At 39.3% G+C, this 17672-nt stretch overlaps 1 protein-coding gene across 3 annotated transcripts in view; it reads left to right on the top strand.

The window, feature by feature from the left end:
* LOC119140652 (kinesin-like protein KIF2A) overlaps positions 1–16530 on the top strand; it is a 93135-nt gene extending 76605 nt beyond the window's left edge. For 2 of the 3 annotated variants that reach the window (XM_037372147.1, XM_037372148.1), the window contains 6 exons: positions 754–821; positions 2390–2503; positions 3614–3764; positions 6006–6107; positions 8462–8597; positions 14763–16530. In XM_037372147.1, the coding sequence (XP_037228044.1) occupies positions 754–821; positions 2390–2503; positions 3614–3764; positions 6006–6107; positions 8462–8597; positions 14763–14848 (657 nt within the window). In that variant the 3' untranslated portion in view covers positions 14849–16530. The remainder of the gene's footprint in view (positions 1–753; positions 822–2389; positions 2504–3613; positions 3765–6005; positions 6108–8461; positions 8598–14762) is intronic. The other variant, XM_037372150.1, reaches the window with a different exon arrangement.
* Positions 16531–17672: the final 1142 nt, after the last annotated feature.

Below are 17672 nucleotides of genomic sequence, written 5' to 3'. Positions count from 1 at the left end.
CCCATGGTCTAAGTAGCTGAACCCCCAGCTGCGGCACCAGTCCTCTAACCATTTGTTGGTTCACCAGATTCAACTGGCCCTTTCAAACCCCTTCCCTTTGACCAGGAGGATTGATGAAAAAGCTACCTGTGCTTCAGAGTCTCTTACCACCGCTCCCAGGGCTCTGTAATCCTTGATCCTACTCAGACTGCTCCCTGGCTGTATCACCAGTGCCCGTGTAAAATATCAGTAGCAGATAATAGTCAGTGGACTGTACAAGGCTTCATAGTATCTCAGTGACGTTCCTGATATGAGCCCCCAGTAAGCAGCACACCTCTCTAGAGAGCATGTCAGGTTGGCAAATGGGTGCCTTCATACCTCTCAGAAGAGTCTATAAAAATAATCTGGTAATTATTTGCAGGATACATTAGACTTACTTTTACAGAGTTTCATATTTCCCTTTTTGAGGAGTCTTATTTTTTCAATTAGAGTTTTGCATTTACATGTCATATTACAAAAACTGTGAGATGGGGGAATTTGAAATGTCTATGAATTCTTTATGTTTCAGGTATGGTTGAAAAAAATAAATTGAAGCTTTGACTTTACAGCTCTCTTCTTGAGATGTCATTCTATGAAGACAAGCTGTATACAGTAGACAAGTTTTGTAGAACATCTCAAATGAAAGTGGAGATTAAAAAAATAAAGTTGATTTGAATTAATCTACCCTTTCATCTGTACAAAGCAATTTATTAATGTGTGGCTTGTTTTCTCCAGATTGCTACAATTTCTCCAGGGATGGCATCTTGTGAAAACACTCTAAATACATTGAGATATGCAAATAGGTATGGAAAATGTTATTGCTTATAGCTATACTGGCTGTTGATCACTGATGTTTGGAATACTGTTGTTCCATGATATATAATTTTTTTAACTACTTGTATAATTTTAGTGTACTTGCATTTCTCAATAACATTAAAACCAAAATGCTGATTACTGCTTCAGGCTCACATTTAATTTAATTTGTCACTTTTTGCAACCATTACAAGAGAATCAATAGAAACTGCATTTAAGCCATTATCTAGAGATGGATATAGTATGGATTGCAAGGAATCTGGGAGATGCCCCTATTAATTTTGCCCCTGCTCTAGAGACATCACCTCTTGCATTAGGGATAGTCAGTTTTCATGATGATTCCCTGGGGTGTTAGCTGAAATACCTTTCTGCAATGTGATTTTTCATCCCCTTGGTAGAATTGCATTCAGCTGTCAGCCTGTTTCTTTTATATATATTCATCTCTTCAGTGAGTGTGAAAGAAGCCTTCCCCCACTGCAGTTCTCCTTAGTTTAATGTTTGTGAAATGGGGTCCTGCATGTGCCTGCAATTAGACCTTCGACTCAGAGACCCACCTCCTGCTTTGCTGCAAAGAACAAAGGAGGCAAAGAAGTTTCTGGGCCACCAGAAAGCCTGGTTTTGCCAGAAGAGGCTACCACTAAGTGGCCTGCTTCCCTCAGTGAAAGATAGGGCAGAACCACGTCTGCTTCTGCTTGGCTGGGCACCCCCTGACCAGTCACTAATTGGGCACAGAGAGCTGCTAGGGAAGCTTACTGCCTGCTCCTCTGTATCCAGATGTCTTTGTGTTTGGATCAAAGGAGTTAGTAACAAATCTGCCTGGCTTGGATGGGTCTATGTGATTTCCTTCCTGGTGAGAAGGGGACATCTATTCCCCTGCTTACAGTAACATAAACAAAGGATGTTGCACATTCATCAAGACTCGTTGGATCTTTCTATCCCTTATAGAATATGCATTGCTGAAGTGACTCCAGAAAAAGACACTGCAAAACAAATTAAATACCTATTTCTAGTATACTAAATTGTTGTGCTGAAAGTATTTCTTCCCCTTGATGTTACAATTCTATGTTGTTATGGAGTAACTGCCTATCACTGTAAAGTTGCTTCATGTGTTTTGTGTAGTATTTAAAATTTTTTCTAGCAATATATCATTTTCATAGTACAATTAGGTTTTAGGTGCTGAACACCAGTGTCTGCACAGTGTAAGATGGGGGGCAGTATAGAATTTAAAGTATTGTAGTGGTTTGATATGTTAAAAGGAGCAATTTAATGGAATATTGAATGTAGAATAAATTTTATTAACTGCATGAACTGAAATCTGGAATTACTCTTCTGAAAACATTTCTATTATAGTCTCCTGCAAATTAGCAGCACTAGTTTTGTTCAATTTTGTTAGTGATCTGTAACTATTTGCAGAAGGTTTAAATATGTCAGCACTCTTACTTGTGTTTTAATATAAAAATAACTCTATTAAAGAAGAATGCTAATCAAAGATTTGTCATTTTAACTGTGTTTATGAGAACATTTTCTTTTAATTTGCTGCTGTATCTTGCTGCTGCAGAGTAAAGGAATTTGGAATTAGTCCTTCGGACATTCCCTTCTCACAGGGTAGTGGCAGTCGCTCTGATCTCTCTCCTTCCTATGAGTATGATGACTTTTCTCCTTCAGTCACCAGGTCTACTTCATTCTATACATGGAATCTTTATTTTTAAGTTTTCTTTTTGGCAATGTAATTTTACAGACCAACCTTTCATTAGTCCCCTTGCCTTGAGTCACACATATTTGTTTTTATTTTGTTTGGCAGGTGATGGTTCTGCATGATCTGCAATCATCTTCCCACTATTTTGTTCACCCTCCTTAAACATCCACACTCTGTATCCAGGCTTGCTGGTTTCTTTCATACATTTAAAAAAAAATGGTGATGTCGATTTTGTACATTTAGTGGACCAAATATGACAAGTCTGTGTATAGGGTAATTTGAATATGTCTAATTAAAAAAGAAAACAATTTTATTATGTATACATTTTTAAAACTTTTCATCACTCTGAAGATGAATGAAATACAGTTTCCATTGTAGTAAATATGTGCTACTTGAGAAAAAAATCCCCTTAAAAAATGAATAATTTGTTGTAAAACTTGCTATATTTGCAGACTTTGATGTGTCTGTTTCATAAACGTTCTTTTAAATGAGCTTTTTTTGGACAGGATCATTATCAGTCTTTTAAACTATTTTCATGCTGCAAGAGCCTAACATTTTAAGATATCTTCACCTTTGAAAATATTTTAATTAAAAGAACTATTCATTCTCTGGTATACTTGTTTACAAATTATTTTCTTCAGAATTCTTGGTGGATTTGCTTATAACAGCTGGTGGGGTACTGATTGACTCATTTTTTTAAAGCATGTTTGTGTGCACAGAAAAAGAAAGATGGTCTGGTTTAGGGTGCTGAATGAACTTTTCTTTAAAATATTATTCAGTGTTAAGGAGTTAATATTGAGGGTTTGGAAAGTTTTGCCCTCTTAACAGTTAATGAATAGTATCAATCAAAAAATGCCTCTTGCTAGAAGATGGACTGTAATCCACCTACAAGTAGTTGAAATTCAATGTTACATGCTTTTTAGGAGCTGGACTAACATCTTTTTGTCACTGAAAGTACATTAAATTTGTGAAGCTGACATCATCATCCTAATTAAAAGTGCATAAACCCATAGGGCTTTATTTTTGGTGTTAACTTTTTTGTACAGGAAGTTACTAATCTACAAATGAAATATTTTCTGATTGTAGGGTGAAGGAGCTGATGGTTGATCCTAACACTGCAGGAGATATCCGTCCCATTATACACCATGCTCCAAATCAGATCAATGACTTAGAGACACAGTGGAGTGTGGGGAGCTCTCCTCAGAGAGATGATCTCAAACTGCTTTGTGAACAAAATGTGAGTGGTTTACAGCATTACATGGAAATAGATGTTGATAAATACAGTGGCAGAACAAATCCAGAGTAATGTGTATTTATAGCGTGTTAGCAATGTCATTAAGTAGATACAGCATGCCCCTTCACCTTTTCACTTTATGATATTATGTTCATTCCCATACACACAAAAAAAAAGGTTCCTTGAAGGGTGAGAGGAGAATGTTTTATTTTTCTTTATCTTCCTTGCTGATGATGCTGGAAAACCTTGGAATGAAGAAAATTGCTAAGAGACTTTTTGTACTTTTAGCAGCAAGGTATTTAATTTCTGCGCAGGGGAGGTGGTTTGCACCACAGAAACTCACTCCAAAGTACAGGTGTGAAACAGGCTAATTTATACATTTGACATACATGATTGCAACATCTTTTTATACATTATTCATGTAATTACAACATCTCATTGCATATTAATGATAGGCAGAGTCTAGATGGGGCCTGGGTGGAGTTTAGGTGGAGTCTTCTCTTGGCATCAATTTTTAGAGGGTTGTTCTGGCCTTTAGCCTTGTTCAGGTGGTCTTCCTCAGAGTTGCATTTTTCAACTTTCTTTCATACATGACCATGCCAGGATTTTGTACATGAATCTTGGCTTATTACCATTTCCTTCTATTAATGTCTAACTCTACATAATTTATGATTTCTAGTACCTGGTACAGCGATTTCCAACAATGGCTTAGGCCTGGGTACAGTGAGCAAGAACAGGGCGATTCAGCACTACATGCTATGGTTCCTCAGTAACCAAGTTGTGCAATCTTGTAAGGCAGGACAGAACTTTTACCTGAGACTTTTCTCCGGTGGATCTTTAGGTTTTTAGGCCTTTTTCCTTTTCACTGATTAGGACTTTTAATGTCTAGGCAGGGTCTGCTCTAGGCTTTTGTGGTTTTTAGTGTGCATTTTTTCCAGTATAGATTCATCCCTTTTATTAGGTAGTTAGAAGTAGCCTGGGGAATGCATCCATTTTATTTAACACTCCTGTGTTTTTTACCATTACGTTCCCTGTATGCAGCACCTGTTTCAAGCAAATTTGCCTTTCTCTGCATTTAGAAATCTGGCTACCCATCATTCCTCTTCTCAACAACCTGATTTTCATGGAGTGAAACCCTAGAGACATGTTTGGGAGAGTGCTACATCATGTTCCCAGGATGTCTCCCTGGGCTGCATGAGCTAGGGCTGAGAGGCATTTTCTAAAGGGCATTTTTCCCTCGCTGCTGATTAGCAGCTCTAGTCCTGGTTCCTTAAATGTTCAACAGGGATTAAAACCTGGTTTGTGAAAATGCTGATGAAAGATAGAAAGGAAAAATCCTTACTACCCTAACATTTTTCTCAAGACTCTGCATTCTCAAACACCTCTTCATGGTGTTTGCAGTATTTCTCATTTTAGTAACTGACTCTTCTTCCAGGACTCTATTTTATAAGGACGTGCTAGTGATTCCTAGAGCTTCCCACTGGACAGTCCTTCCAGCCAAATAGCCTTTCATATCATACTTTTCTGTTGTTCATGTGGAATTCAGTTAAGCTTTACAATGTGTTTTTAAAAAGATTTTAAATGTATGGTATAAGGAACCATACTGTCTTGCTAAAACATTAATTGCAGCTTACCTAGCACTTTCCCCTTTGATTGTTAACTATTTATGTCTAAAGAAGTCCTGTTTGTCCCAGTTTGTAAATCCATATTATGCATCCTTCTAATGTATTAATCACTACATACTTTTTCGATTTTTCACTTTACATTTATTCCACTTTTTTTCCCAAAGGACTAATTGAATTTTGATTCCCTGAAATGTATTGAACGTAATTGCTGTTCTCTTTTTTTAAAATTGTTGTCTGTCTATTGTGGTATGCACAACAAAAAGCCCTGATGGAAAATGAGTAAAACCTACTAGAAATTAGCATTCTTCCCTTGTGACTTCCTCCTCCCACGATTTTAACTTGGGTTTTTTTTCACATGAAATATCCTGTTTTCCAGTATTCACTAGGATTAGTGGCTGGAAATTTTTAATGAATATGAATTAAATTTAACTCTGTGAGCATTTTAAATGTATTGCCCTCTCCACTGATTTCTGAAGATTTTCTTGTTAGAAGTATTAAGTTCTATTTTTGATGGGTTCTGCTTTCTGCATATTTCTTTTTATGTTCTGGGATGGATCACATTCAATATTTTTCCTGTAGCCACAGTTCTTTCCAGACTAACAAGTTTTATTGTTTTTAGGAAGAGGAAGTTTCTCCACAGTTGTTTACTTTCCATGAAGCTGTGTCACAAATGGTAGAAATGGAAGAACAAGTAGTAGAAGACCACAGGGCTGTCTTCCAGGTAAAAGATGAAGCTCTACTTTGTTTTATTCTAATCCAGGCATTCAGGTTTTCCCAGTGAAAGTGCATACTCTTGAAGATGTAGGATATCATCTTGTCATTCCACTGCTGTCTGAGATTTCTAAATTGTTTTATTGCACTAAGCCCATTGTAGCAAAGAAATAGGAACAGATGTTTAGATCTCATAACCATTAATCTTTGTCCCCATGGTGAAAAAGAAGCATATTTTTCTACCATCCCAGAAATTTAATAAAATTTTCCTTTTCTTCTCAACAAACATTCCTAAATAGACTGTTCATTGTAAGAAAAGTTGCTATTTTCTTTTTAGTATTTTAACAATTTAATATATTTTCTGTTAGTTCTTTTCCAGCATTAGTGACTGTTTTTTCTAGTTGCAGGGAGCTTACTGAGATTGGTCTTGAAATTTTCAATTTCACTGTCTAATCTATGCCAATATTCCTATGCCAAAGCTGTCAATTAATAATAATGTCTCTATATAGTAATGTCTCTATCAGCACTGTTTGGTCACCTCCTTCTAAGATACTGCAATACTCCCTCCAAGTATCTCCTGTATCTCCTCTAAATATCCTTTTGTGACATCTTCATCCTAGATACTGAAGAAACAAATATATTTCTAACTGCCTGTTTACTTCCTTTTTACAGATACATAAAGGTTTCACTTGCTATTAGTCAGGGTCTTTGGAAGGAATACTGCCCACGCAGTGTAATGCTGGTCAGTGCCACAGAGCCTTTTACATTCACAAAATACACTGTAGTAATGAGTTACTAGTTGTCAGAAGGCAATATGAGTTGCTTCTGTTCATAACCTTAGAGTCTTTAGTTGGGCTGTCCATTTGGCACATCTGCTGCAAGAAAACAGCAAAACATTAAACCTGTAGGCAATACACACATCTCCTCAATTTAGGTATCTAACTTAGTGGAACATTGATGTGTGTTCATGTAATACAGTAGGATGCTAAATAACACATTTTAAAACAGATGTAAAGATTTAGTTATTATGAAGCATTAGCCCTGAAGTAAAACATGCAGAAGTGTGAAAGTCCTATGTCATATGTCATAGCCATGTCCTAATGCTTGCAACTTCTGGAGAGACAAGCTGCATTAGTTTAAGATGTTACTGCCTCTGTGTGTCCATCTGGCCTTATGCTGGAGATTACTGCTTCTCACAGCAGTCATTAGAAGGAAATGTGTCCAAGCCTCAGCTCCCTTCATTCACAGCATGGCTTGTTAGTTTATGCCATGAGTGGAATGGGCTACACCAATACAAAATCTACAAACTGTAACATGCAGAAGTTGTCTTCTGTGAGCTTTCTCCTGGAAGCTGTTGATTCTGGCATACAAAACATCCTATCCTAACAAAAATGTCTAAAATAGATCAACTGAATGAATTGTGCTCTAGTGGTGTTGGTCTTCCTTTGTTTCTTGGATATACGAGTTTACATGAAATGATATGAATCCTATCCTGATGTGAGCTCCATCTGTCTGAAAGCCAACAAAACATACATGGGGTATGGAATATGCTTTCAATATTACTTGGACTACTGAGAACAGAGGGAAAGACTTAATTTTAATATTTCAGGCCCACCATGCCTAGAACTGTCAGCTGCTTTCTTCTTTTTTTATATTCAAAGCATTTCCAATGGGATCGGTTTTCCTGATCACAGCTTTGCATGGTTCTGTAAGCTTTAAGCTCCTCGTTGCATTCTTCTTTGCTGCAAGACTTTTTCTTCCCCTCTCTTTTTTTTGTGTAATATTCAGAGTGCAAAGATGTCTAAGAGCTGCTTTAACCGACTTTTACAGTACTCTTATCAGTCTGGAGAGTTAGCTCATGCAATAGAAAGCTTAAAATAGCTCTTCTTTTATACAGCTTCTCTAAAACCTGGGTTTGAGTATGCACAGAATTATTTTGGCTCCTTGACTGTAGTAATGACACTGTGTTTATAGTCAGTGGCAACCAGCCCATACTTAAACTGAAGCCTGGATTCAAAGTTTGATACCTATCTAAGGGGACACAATCATGACATAAAGTTCTGAGTTTCTTAGCTTTACAACCACCTAATGTTCTGAATTTGAAGAGAACTGGGGTAGCTGGGGTTTATCTGTTGCTGGTATGACCACTGGAGTTAAGAAACTATGTAGAAAACATACCGTTTTCCTGAATTAGGAATAAGGATTCATTTTAGAATTGAAATCTTTTATAGTGAGGTGACTAGACAGTAAAAGTGTGGTCATCTTGAGAAAAGGAGTACTTCATTTCTTTGTCTTGAAACTTGTGTTGAAACTTTGCTAATGTATTTAGTTGTGGATTGTTTTTTTATTTTAACTTTTATCTAGGAATCTATTAGATGGCTAGAAGATGAAAAAGCTCTTCTTGAGATGACAGAAGAAGTAGACTATGATGTGGATTCTTACGCTACCCAACTTGAAGCAATTCTAGAGCAAAAAATTGATATTCTGGCTGAACTTAGAGGTAGATTGCTTTTAATCATGTTTTGTGTGCATTTTTATTTGCCATAGAGACTTGCAGTAATAATGAGGAGGAAAAAAAGAGTGTGGTTATGTTTTGAGGTTTTTTTTCACCTTATGCTGTCCTGTAATGTTCTGTGGAAGGAACATTTATTCTGCTGCCTAAGAACAAGTTCACATCTGTGTTCGGTTCATCCTAGTTTAAATGAAGAGTCTCTGCTTTACCCCCAGGAAGTATAAACTTGATCCTGCAACTTTGGTTGTTTTTTTTTCTTTGTTCCAAAACAATAAAGGAAGGAAAAAGAAAGTCCAAAAGAACTGTACAAAAAAAGAAGGTAATGCAATGAGGACGAAGTAGTAGGAACTCCCAGCTCCTGCTATACTGCACTCTATAGTGTAGCAGGGAGCCTACAGCTGTTTTTCAGTCTGTGCTTAAGAGTAGTATTGAGCTCTGAGTAGCTTGGCTGTTAGCCTACTTTTTTCCTCAGCAGCCTTTCTGTCGGAATTTTGTCAGCCTCTCTGTTGAAAAACAAACTGCTGATAATTCTTAGTTCCCAAAACTGACTCTTCCACTTGTCTTCTAAAATCAGTATGTCAGCTTGGTACCTCATGGAGATTAATTTTTCATTTTAGTTTCTGTATTTATTTGGATTCCAACAGACATGCTAAACTGGTAAAAATTCAAGGGTGGTTGTTTGGTTTTTTATCTGTGTTAGAAAACTCCTTATAAGATAAATCTTACTTTTTACTCAGTCTGAGTATCTGCTGTAAGTTAGAAGAATGCATCAAGCAAATCGGATGTGGCCTGCTTGCCTTGTAAACATGTATTGGCACCAGTATACTTTAGCAGATGTACATTCCTTTGCTTATTATGGATGATGGCTTCCTTTTCAGGAAAAGACAATTTGAGACACCAGCAGTGAAAAAACAGTTTAGGTGACTCCCTGTTCTTCCAAAACTTATTAGATACCACTTTTGAAACTAGATACTGGAGGTACAGGATATCTAAAAGATCCTTGCATCTTTACAGGCAGCATGATACATGTATAGCTTTACAGGAGGGAAGAACTGTTAAGTCAAAGATTCTTTCTACCAGTAACTTCTGTTATGCTCATGGCACATAATGGTCACTGAATATTTCAGCTTTTATTCCTGTCACATTGGGACTGACTTTTTAATGCTATCATTGTGGTTTCCTTCTTCCCATTCTTGAGCAATGTACTGGGGAAGGGGGGGGGGGAGGGGGGGCTAAAAATACAAAAGGATGCCATACATCCTTTCTCAGGCTTTTCCCATTGTTGTACTAGTTATTCTGAAACAAATGAATGATGAATTTATCTATTTACTTCCAAAATATAATCACAGATGTTTTTCACATTCATAGAAAAGTTGTCCTGCACAACATCCTTGTCTCTAAAATGGAGAGACATAGATTTGACAGGTAGACCACTCAGTGGATAAGGAACTGGCTGGATGGTCACACTCAAAGAGTTGCAGTCAATGGCTCGATGTCCAAGTGGAAGCCAGTGACGAGTGGTATCCTTCAGGGGTCCATATTGGGACCAGTATTATTTAACATCTTTGTTGTCAACATGGGCAGTAGGATTGAGTGCACCCTCAGCGAGTTTGTCAACAACACCAAGCTGAGTAGCATGGTTGATACTCTAGAGGGAAGGAATGCCACCCAGAGGGACCTTGACAGGCTTGAGAGGTGGGCCCATGCAAACCTCATGAAGTTCAACAAGGCCAAGTGCAATTGTGGTCCTGCACGTGGATCAGAGCAATCCCAAGCACAAATACAGGCTGGGCGGAGAATGGATTGAGAGCAGCCCTGGGGAGAAGGACTTGGGAGTGTTGGTAGAGAAGCTCAAAATGGCCCGGCAATGCGCACTTGCAGCCCAGAAAGCCAATTGCATCCTGGGCTGCATCAAAAGATGTGTAGCCAGCAGGTCAAGGGAGGTGATTCTGCCCCTCTACTTGGCTCTCGTGAGAGCCCACCTGCAGTACTGCGTTCAGCTCTGGGGTCCCCAACATAAGAAGGACATGGACCTGCTCAAGCAAGTCCAGAGGAGGGCCACAAAGATGATCACAGAGCTGGAGCACCTCTCCTATGAAGACAGGCTGAGAGAGTTTTTCAGCCAGAGAAGAGAAGGCTCCAGGGTATGTGGTGATAGGATGAGGGGGATGGCTTTAAGCTGAAAGACGGTAGATTTAGATTAGGTATTAGGAAGAGCTTTACTGTGAGGGTGGTGAGACACTGGAACAGGTTTCCTGGAGAAGTGTTCAAGGTCAGGTTGGATGGAGCTTTAAGCAACCTGTTCTAATGGAAGGTGTCCCTGCCCATAGCAGGGGGTTTGGAACTAGATGATATTTAAGGTCCCTTCCAACCCAAACCATTCTATGATTCTATGAAAAATTGGGGGGAGTAGAATTTACTCTGCTAGTTTTTCAAATGGACAGAAGTTACTGATTGCATGCTAATTACAATTTTGAACCTGTCTAAGGATGGTTTGGAAGCTACTGGGAAGGAAAAGGAAATATGTAGTATGTATCTCCCTATACTCTGTAAGTTAGAAGCAGAATTTAAGTGTGAACAGGTTACATTTGAGAATAGAATAGAATAGAACAGAACAGAACATAATAGAATAGTTGCAGTTGGAAGGGACCTACAACAATTATCTAGTCCAACTGCCTGACCTCTTCAAGGCTGATCAAAAGTTAAAGCATGTTATTCAGGGCACTATCCAAATGCCTCTTGGACACTGACAGGCTTGGGACATTGACCACCTCTCTATGAAGCCTGTTCCAGTGTTTGACCACCCTCTCAGTAAATAAATGCTTCCTAATGTCCAGTCTAAACCTCCTCTGACACAGCTTTGAACCATTCCCATGCATTATGTCACTGGATACCCGGGAGAAGAGATCAGCACCTCCCTCTCCACTTCCCCTCCTCAGAAAGCTGCAGAGAGCAATGAGGTCACCCCTCAGCCTCCTTTTCTCCAAACTAGATAAGCCCAGAGTCCTTGGCTGCTCCTCATAGGACATGCCTTCCAGCCCTTTCACCAGCTTTGTTGCCCCCCTCTGAATGCATTCAAGGACTGTCACATCCTTCTTAAATTGTGGGGCCCAGAACTGCACACAGTACTCAAGGTGAGGCCGCACCAATGATGAATACAGCAGGATAATCACCTCTTTTGACTGGCTGGTTATACTGTGTTTGATGCACCTCAGGATGTGGTTTGCCCTCTTGGCTGCCAGGGCACACTGCTGACTCATATTGAGCCTGTTGTCAACCAGCACCCCCAGATCCTTTTCTTCAGGGCTGCTTTCCAGCCACTCTTCTCCCAGTTTATACTTGTTTCTGGTTTTACTCCATCCCAGGTGCAGAATCTGGCATTTGTACTTCTTATATTTTATTCTATTGATGATTGCCCAATGCTCCAATCTATCTAGATCCCTCTGCAAGGCCTCTTGTCCCTCGAGAGAGTCAACAGCACCTCCCAGCTGGGTATCATCAACAAACTTGCTAATGGTGTATTCAACTTCTACATCTAGATCACTGATAAAAATAATGAACAGAACTGGCCCTTGAATCGATCCCTGAGGAACACCGCTGATGACCAGTCACCAGCCAGATGTAGCCCCATTCATTACAACACTGTGATCCCTGCCATTCAGGCAGTTCTTCACCCAGTACCTGCTCATCATTCCTCACTGCTGGAGAAAGTTATGGAGCAGATCATCTTGAGTGCCATCACACAGCACACAGGAAAACCCAGTCAGCATGGATTTATGAAAGGCAGGTCCTGCTTGACTAACCTGATCTCTCCTTCTATGACAAGACGGCCTGCCTAGTGGATGAGGGAAAGGCTGTGGATATTCTTTACCTAGACTTTAGTAAAGCCTTTGACACTATTTCCCACTGCATTCTCCTGGAGAAACTGGCTGCTCATGGCTTGGACAGGCATACTGTTTGCTGAGTAAAAAACTGACTGGATGGCCGGGCCCAAAGAGTTGTGGCAAATAGAGTTACATCCAGCTGTCACCTGGTCACAAGTGGTGTTCCCCAGGGCTCAGTATTGGTGCCAGTCCTGTTTAATATCTTTATCAACAATCTGGAAAAGGAGATTGGGTGCACCCTCAGTAAGTTTGCAGATGACACCACATTGGGGGGTGGTGGTGGTGATCTGCTTGAGGGTAAGAAGGCTCTGCAGAGGGATCTGGACAGGCTGGCTAGATGGGCTGAAGCCAATTGTATGAGGTTCAACAAGGCTCAGTGCCATGTCCTGCACTTGGGTCACAACAACCCCATGCAATGCTACAGGCTTGGGGAAGAGTGGCTGGAAAGCTGCCTGGCAGAAAAGGAGCTGGGGGTGTTGGTCGATAGCCAGCTGAATATGAGCCAGCAGTGTGCCCAGGTGGCCAAGGTGGCCAATAGCATCCTGGCTTGTATCAGAAATAGTGTGGCCAGCAGGACTAGGGAAGTGATCTTCCCTATTTACTTGGCACTGGTGAGGCCACACCTCAAATAGTGTGTTAAGTTTTGGGCCCCTCACTACAAGAAAGATATTGAGAGGCTGGAGCATGTCCAAAGAAGAGCAATGAAGCTGGTGGAGGGTCTAGAAAATAAGTCTTATGAGGAGCAGCTGAGGGAATTGGGGTTGGAGAAGAGGAGGCTGAGGGGAGACCTTATTGCTCTCTACGACTACTTGAAAGGAGGTTGTAGATAGGCGGGTGTCAGTCTCTTTTCCAAAGTACCAAGTGATAGGACGAGAGGAAACAGCCTTAAGTTGAGCCAAGGGAGGTTTAGATTCAATATTAGGAAAAATTTCACCAAAAAGGTTGTCAAGCACTGGAACAGGCTGCCCAGGGAAGTGATTGAGTCACCATCCCTGGAGGTATTTAAAAGACATGTAGATGTGGCACTTGGGGACATGATTTAGTGGTGGACTTGGCAGTGTTAGTTTAACAGTTGGACTTGATGATATTAAGGGTGTTTTCCAACCTAAATGATTCTATGATTCTGTTCTGTGATCTCACAGTTGGACAACTTGTCCAGAAGGATGCTGTGAGGGACAGTATCAAAAGCCTTACTAAAATCCAGAAAAACTACATCCACTGCCTTTCCTTCATCCACTAGGCAGGTGACCTTATCATAGAAAGATATCAAATTATTTAAATAGGACTTTCCCTTTGTGAACACGTTGACTGTGCCTGATGATTGCATTGTCCTTGAAATGCCTTTCAATAGCAGCCAGTATGTTCTCCATAATTTTTCCGGGAACTGAGGTTAGACTAATAGGTCTGTAGTTTCCTGGGTTTTCCCTCACGCCCTTCTTGTAAACTGTAATAACATTCCAGTCAACAGGGACCTCCCCAGACTCCCAAGACCTTTGGCAGATGATCGAGAGGGGTCCTGCAATAACATCTGCTAGCTCCTTCAGTACTCTGGGATGAATCCCATCAGGCCCCATGGACTTGTGAACATTTAGCTGGTACAGCTGGTCCCTTACAACTTCAGTGTCTACAAATGAAAAGTCACTGTTCCCACACTTGTGGTCTTCTGACTCAGAGGACTGGGCAGCCCAAGGTCTGTCAGTATTATAAAACACTGAGTAAAAAAAAACAAAACATTGAATGCCTCTGCTTTGTCTTCATCCCTATTAGTCAGATGACCATCATCAACAAGTATCACTCCAATGTTTTCTTGAGACCTCCTCTTGCTATTAATGTACTTTAACAAGCCCTTACAATCAGACACAACACTGGACAATTTGAACTCTAATTGAGCTTTGGCCTTTCGTATCATCTCCTTGCATATATGAACCACAGCTCTGTAATCTTCCTGCAAAGTCTGACCTTGCTTCCAGAGATTGTACAATTTCTTTTTCCTCTTGAGCTGCACAATGCACTTGTGCAGTTTCCAAACCTATCCTGTCTAGAGACAGGGGTATCATCTAAGGGACTAAGTTGCTAAGCAACTTGCTTGTATGGTGAGTGTTGAATTTAAGCTTATCTCAATCCTCTTGTAGTTTGTAGTATCAGCTATTTTTGTGGAGGAATGTTCTTTGTTGTGCATTAGTGCCAGTATATGAAGTATCAGGGCTTAATTTCAAGATCTGTGTTGAGCACAGGCACATTAGTACTCATTCTCTCTTTTTCATTAAAGATAAAGTGAAATCTTTCCGGGCAGCTCTACAAGAGGAGGAACAGGCCAGTAAACAGATCAACCCGAAAAGACCACGTGCCCTTTGAAATGGGCCTCTGCTGCTAAAGGAATCTATGAACCCATACTGCTGTAGCACACATATGTTACAAAACCCAGTGGCTGTAAGAACTCAGCTACTTGAAAGTGTAAAAATGTTAGAAATGTCTGTGGAAATGTCCTGTTTCTTATTCACCTAAATGACATTTTCAGATTTGTGTGAAATGCTCCTACGATGTCTACAAAATGCTTCTAGGCCAGACAGTACAACCATGCAGGGTTCAGATCTGTGAAGCACTTTGTTTAAAATATTTCATTTATTCAAATTGTGAATTTTGCGTTTGGAAATATTTGTCATGTTTTTAATAATGAAGTAAAACTGTGGCCATTAAAAAGACACAGTATTTCCTTTTAACTATGTTCAGTTTTGTTACAAAGACCAGCTGTGCAGTTTGTGTTTGTATGGATGCATATCTCACTAGTGATTTTACATAACTTATGTTCTACAGACAGCTGTGCTTTTACCTCTTCCCATTCTGTGCCTTGATGAAGGCTTCTTAACCCTAAACATCCTCTTTCTGAAGCACAGCCTTAATAAACAATATTCCTTATTTGTCAATATAAATTACTTTTAGTGTGTGTACATTTCTAATGTGTTTTGAATTTTATTTTTTTTTTGGTGGCTAGTGCATTTCACAGCACTAACAAGAGCTGTTAGAGTGGACAAACAGCTGAACATTCCATGCTCCTTGTAAAAAATCTGGAGTCTAGGTTTATTTGAATATCATAACAAATAGCTATATAATTCTAACATTTTTCCTGTAATAAAAAAAACACAACAAAAAATCCAAAAAGTATAAATTATTTGATGTATAATAAAGGGTAATGTTTAAATACTGAGGAGAGTTGTATCTTAGGATAATGCAGATATACAGTATGCGGTATGGTGTGATACTGCTGTCAGAATAAAGGTACAACCTGACTTCTGCATATGGGATAGGATAACTGTCAAAATTCAAGGATCTGGCTAAAGAAATACATATTGGCCTTTCACATATTGTTAAAATTTGGCTTTTGATGCATGACAAGCTTACATGTACATTAACTGTAGTTTGCAGATAGTTTAAGTACCTCTGATGCTTCAAAAAAACTAGCTAATACCTATTTTTCCCTTTATACTATATAGTCCCAGCAACTGAAAAGTGAGGTGAAATTGCATCATTTGAGGATTTGCACAATACCTCTACCTAGTGCTAACAGAAATCCCACAAGTACCTGAATTCTCACAAATGGTACCATGTGTATCAGCACTTATTAGGTGGTGGCACTCAAGTTATTTTTGCAAGTCAGTATCCAAAACAGATTGACCTTTCATGTAAGAATTTGTCAAATTAAGAATTTTAGACCTCTCTATAAGTTCTCCCTGTTTTCAGGAGTTCATATCAGCAGACTTCCCCTTGGAACTGTTTAAAAATTACTTTTATAATACAAACCTGTTTGTTTGTGCCAGGCCTGGAGGGAAACAAAGGGAAGGCAAAGAGGGTTAAATGAGCCAGGAATTCTCGTAGTGTTTAATATTTGTATCTCACATAGGAAGGTAGGCTATAGGAAGCTCTTGTCGCATCATAGTTAAAAATTAAAAAAAAATATATATCGTCCTGTGTGTAAACATGAAAACTGAAACAATGTAGATTTTACATACTGTGTTTAATAAATTAAGCTATTAAGTGAATTACAGCTGAGAATTTACTTATATGAAAGTTCTGTTCTGCTTTGGGAAGGGTTTCATTTTGTAAACACATCTGAGTTACACTTTTTAAAAGGCCTCTGATTTCAGAATGAATATTTACTTCTGGAACTAACTATTCTGTACAAATTTGTCATATAGGAAGAAGCACCCCAGAGGACTGTCCTGACAAGTTTTGCAACAGGTCTTAAAAGAAACATCACACATCTTTCTGAACATTTAAGAATGTCTTCCATCACAGTTTAAAAAAAAACAACAAACAACAACAAAACCCCAATGAAATAGAAGGCAGCAGCTTTTTTTAGTAGGTGATAGTACAGGTTACTGTATAATACCAGAGGGTTTCTTTGAAGTTGCTCTAAAGAAATTTTACTTTCTAAAAAGCCTCTGAAGACTGAGACATCCCACACGAGAAACAGTTGCTTCCCTACTATTCCTCCATGTAAGCCTAGAGCCACAAGCAGGATGTGGTTTATAGGGGTACCAAAGAGGACAAGGACAGAGGCAGATTTCGACAACTTTTACTAAGCCTTGTAAATGACGTGCCCTGTCAGGTAGCAGATGCAAGTTGAAATTGCATCAACTGGGGTGTTGGGGGTGTGTGTGTTAAGAGACAGCCTTTGCAATAGAGCCTGCTGTAAAGATCAGATCTACACTGATACTGAATCCCTGAGAATCGAGATTAAAAAAAAAACTGATACAGCTGGTTATAGCATTTGAATTCCTGTAGCCCATTGCTATGGTGGACTGGAATTACTTGAATAAGACTCAGACAAGCTTATCTTGATTCCCATCCTGTAAAACAAAAGCATTTAAGCCCTGTGACACAAGTCTCCAACACTTGCTCCTTCTGTATTGGTCTGTGCATATTGCTGTGGCTATTCATACTCACTCATAAATTGGTTCTATATGCAGTGAAGCAGCACTAGAATAAAATAAATGAGCAATTCAGTTTTCCAAGACAATCTCTCAGGATGTCTGCAAATTCAAGTACATGTTTCTATACTTTTTTTTTCCCAATTACTTTTAAAGTATTGACACTGGACATGTATAAAATGAAGTTATATCTTGGGATTTTTTTTGCTAATTTGCCTCTTCTCCTCTTACTGTGGTCTGATGGAAAGAGA

This window comes from Falco rusticolus, chromosome W, assembly GCF_015220075.1.
Source record: "Falco rusticolus isolate bFalRus1 chromosome W, bFalRus1.pri, whole genome shotgun sequence".
Lineage (NCBI taxonomy): Eukaryota > Metazoa > Chordata > Aves > Falconiformes > Falconidae > Falco > Falco rusticolus.
The sequence above is the reverse complement of the archived record's forward strand: the minus strand, read 5'-3'. Positions and strand labels throughout refer to the sequence as shown.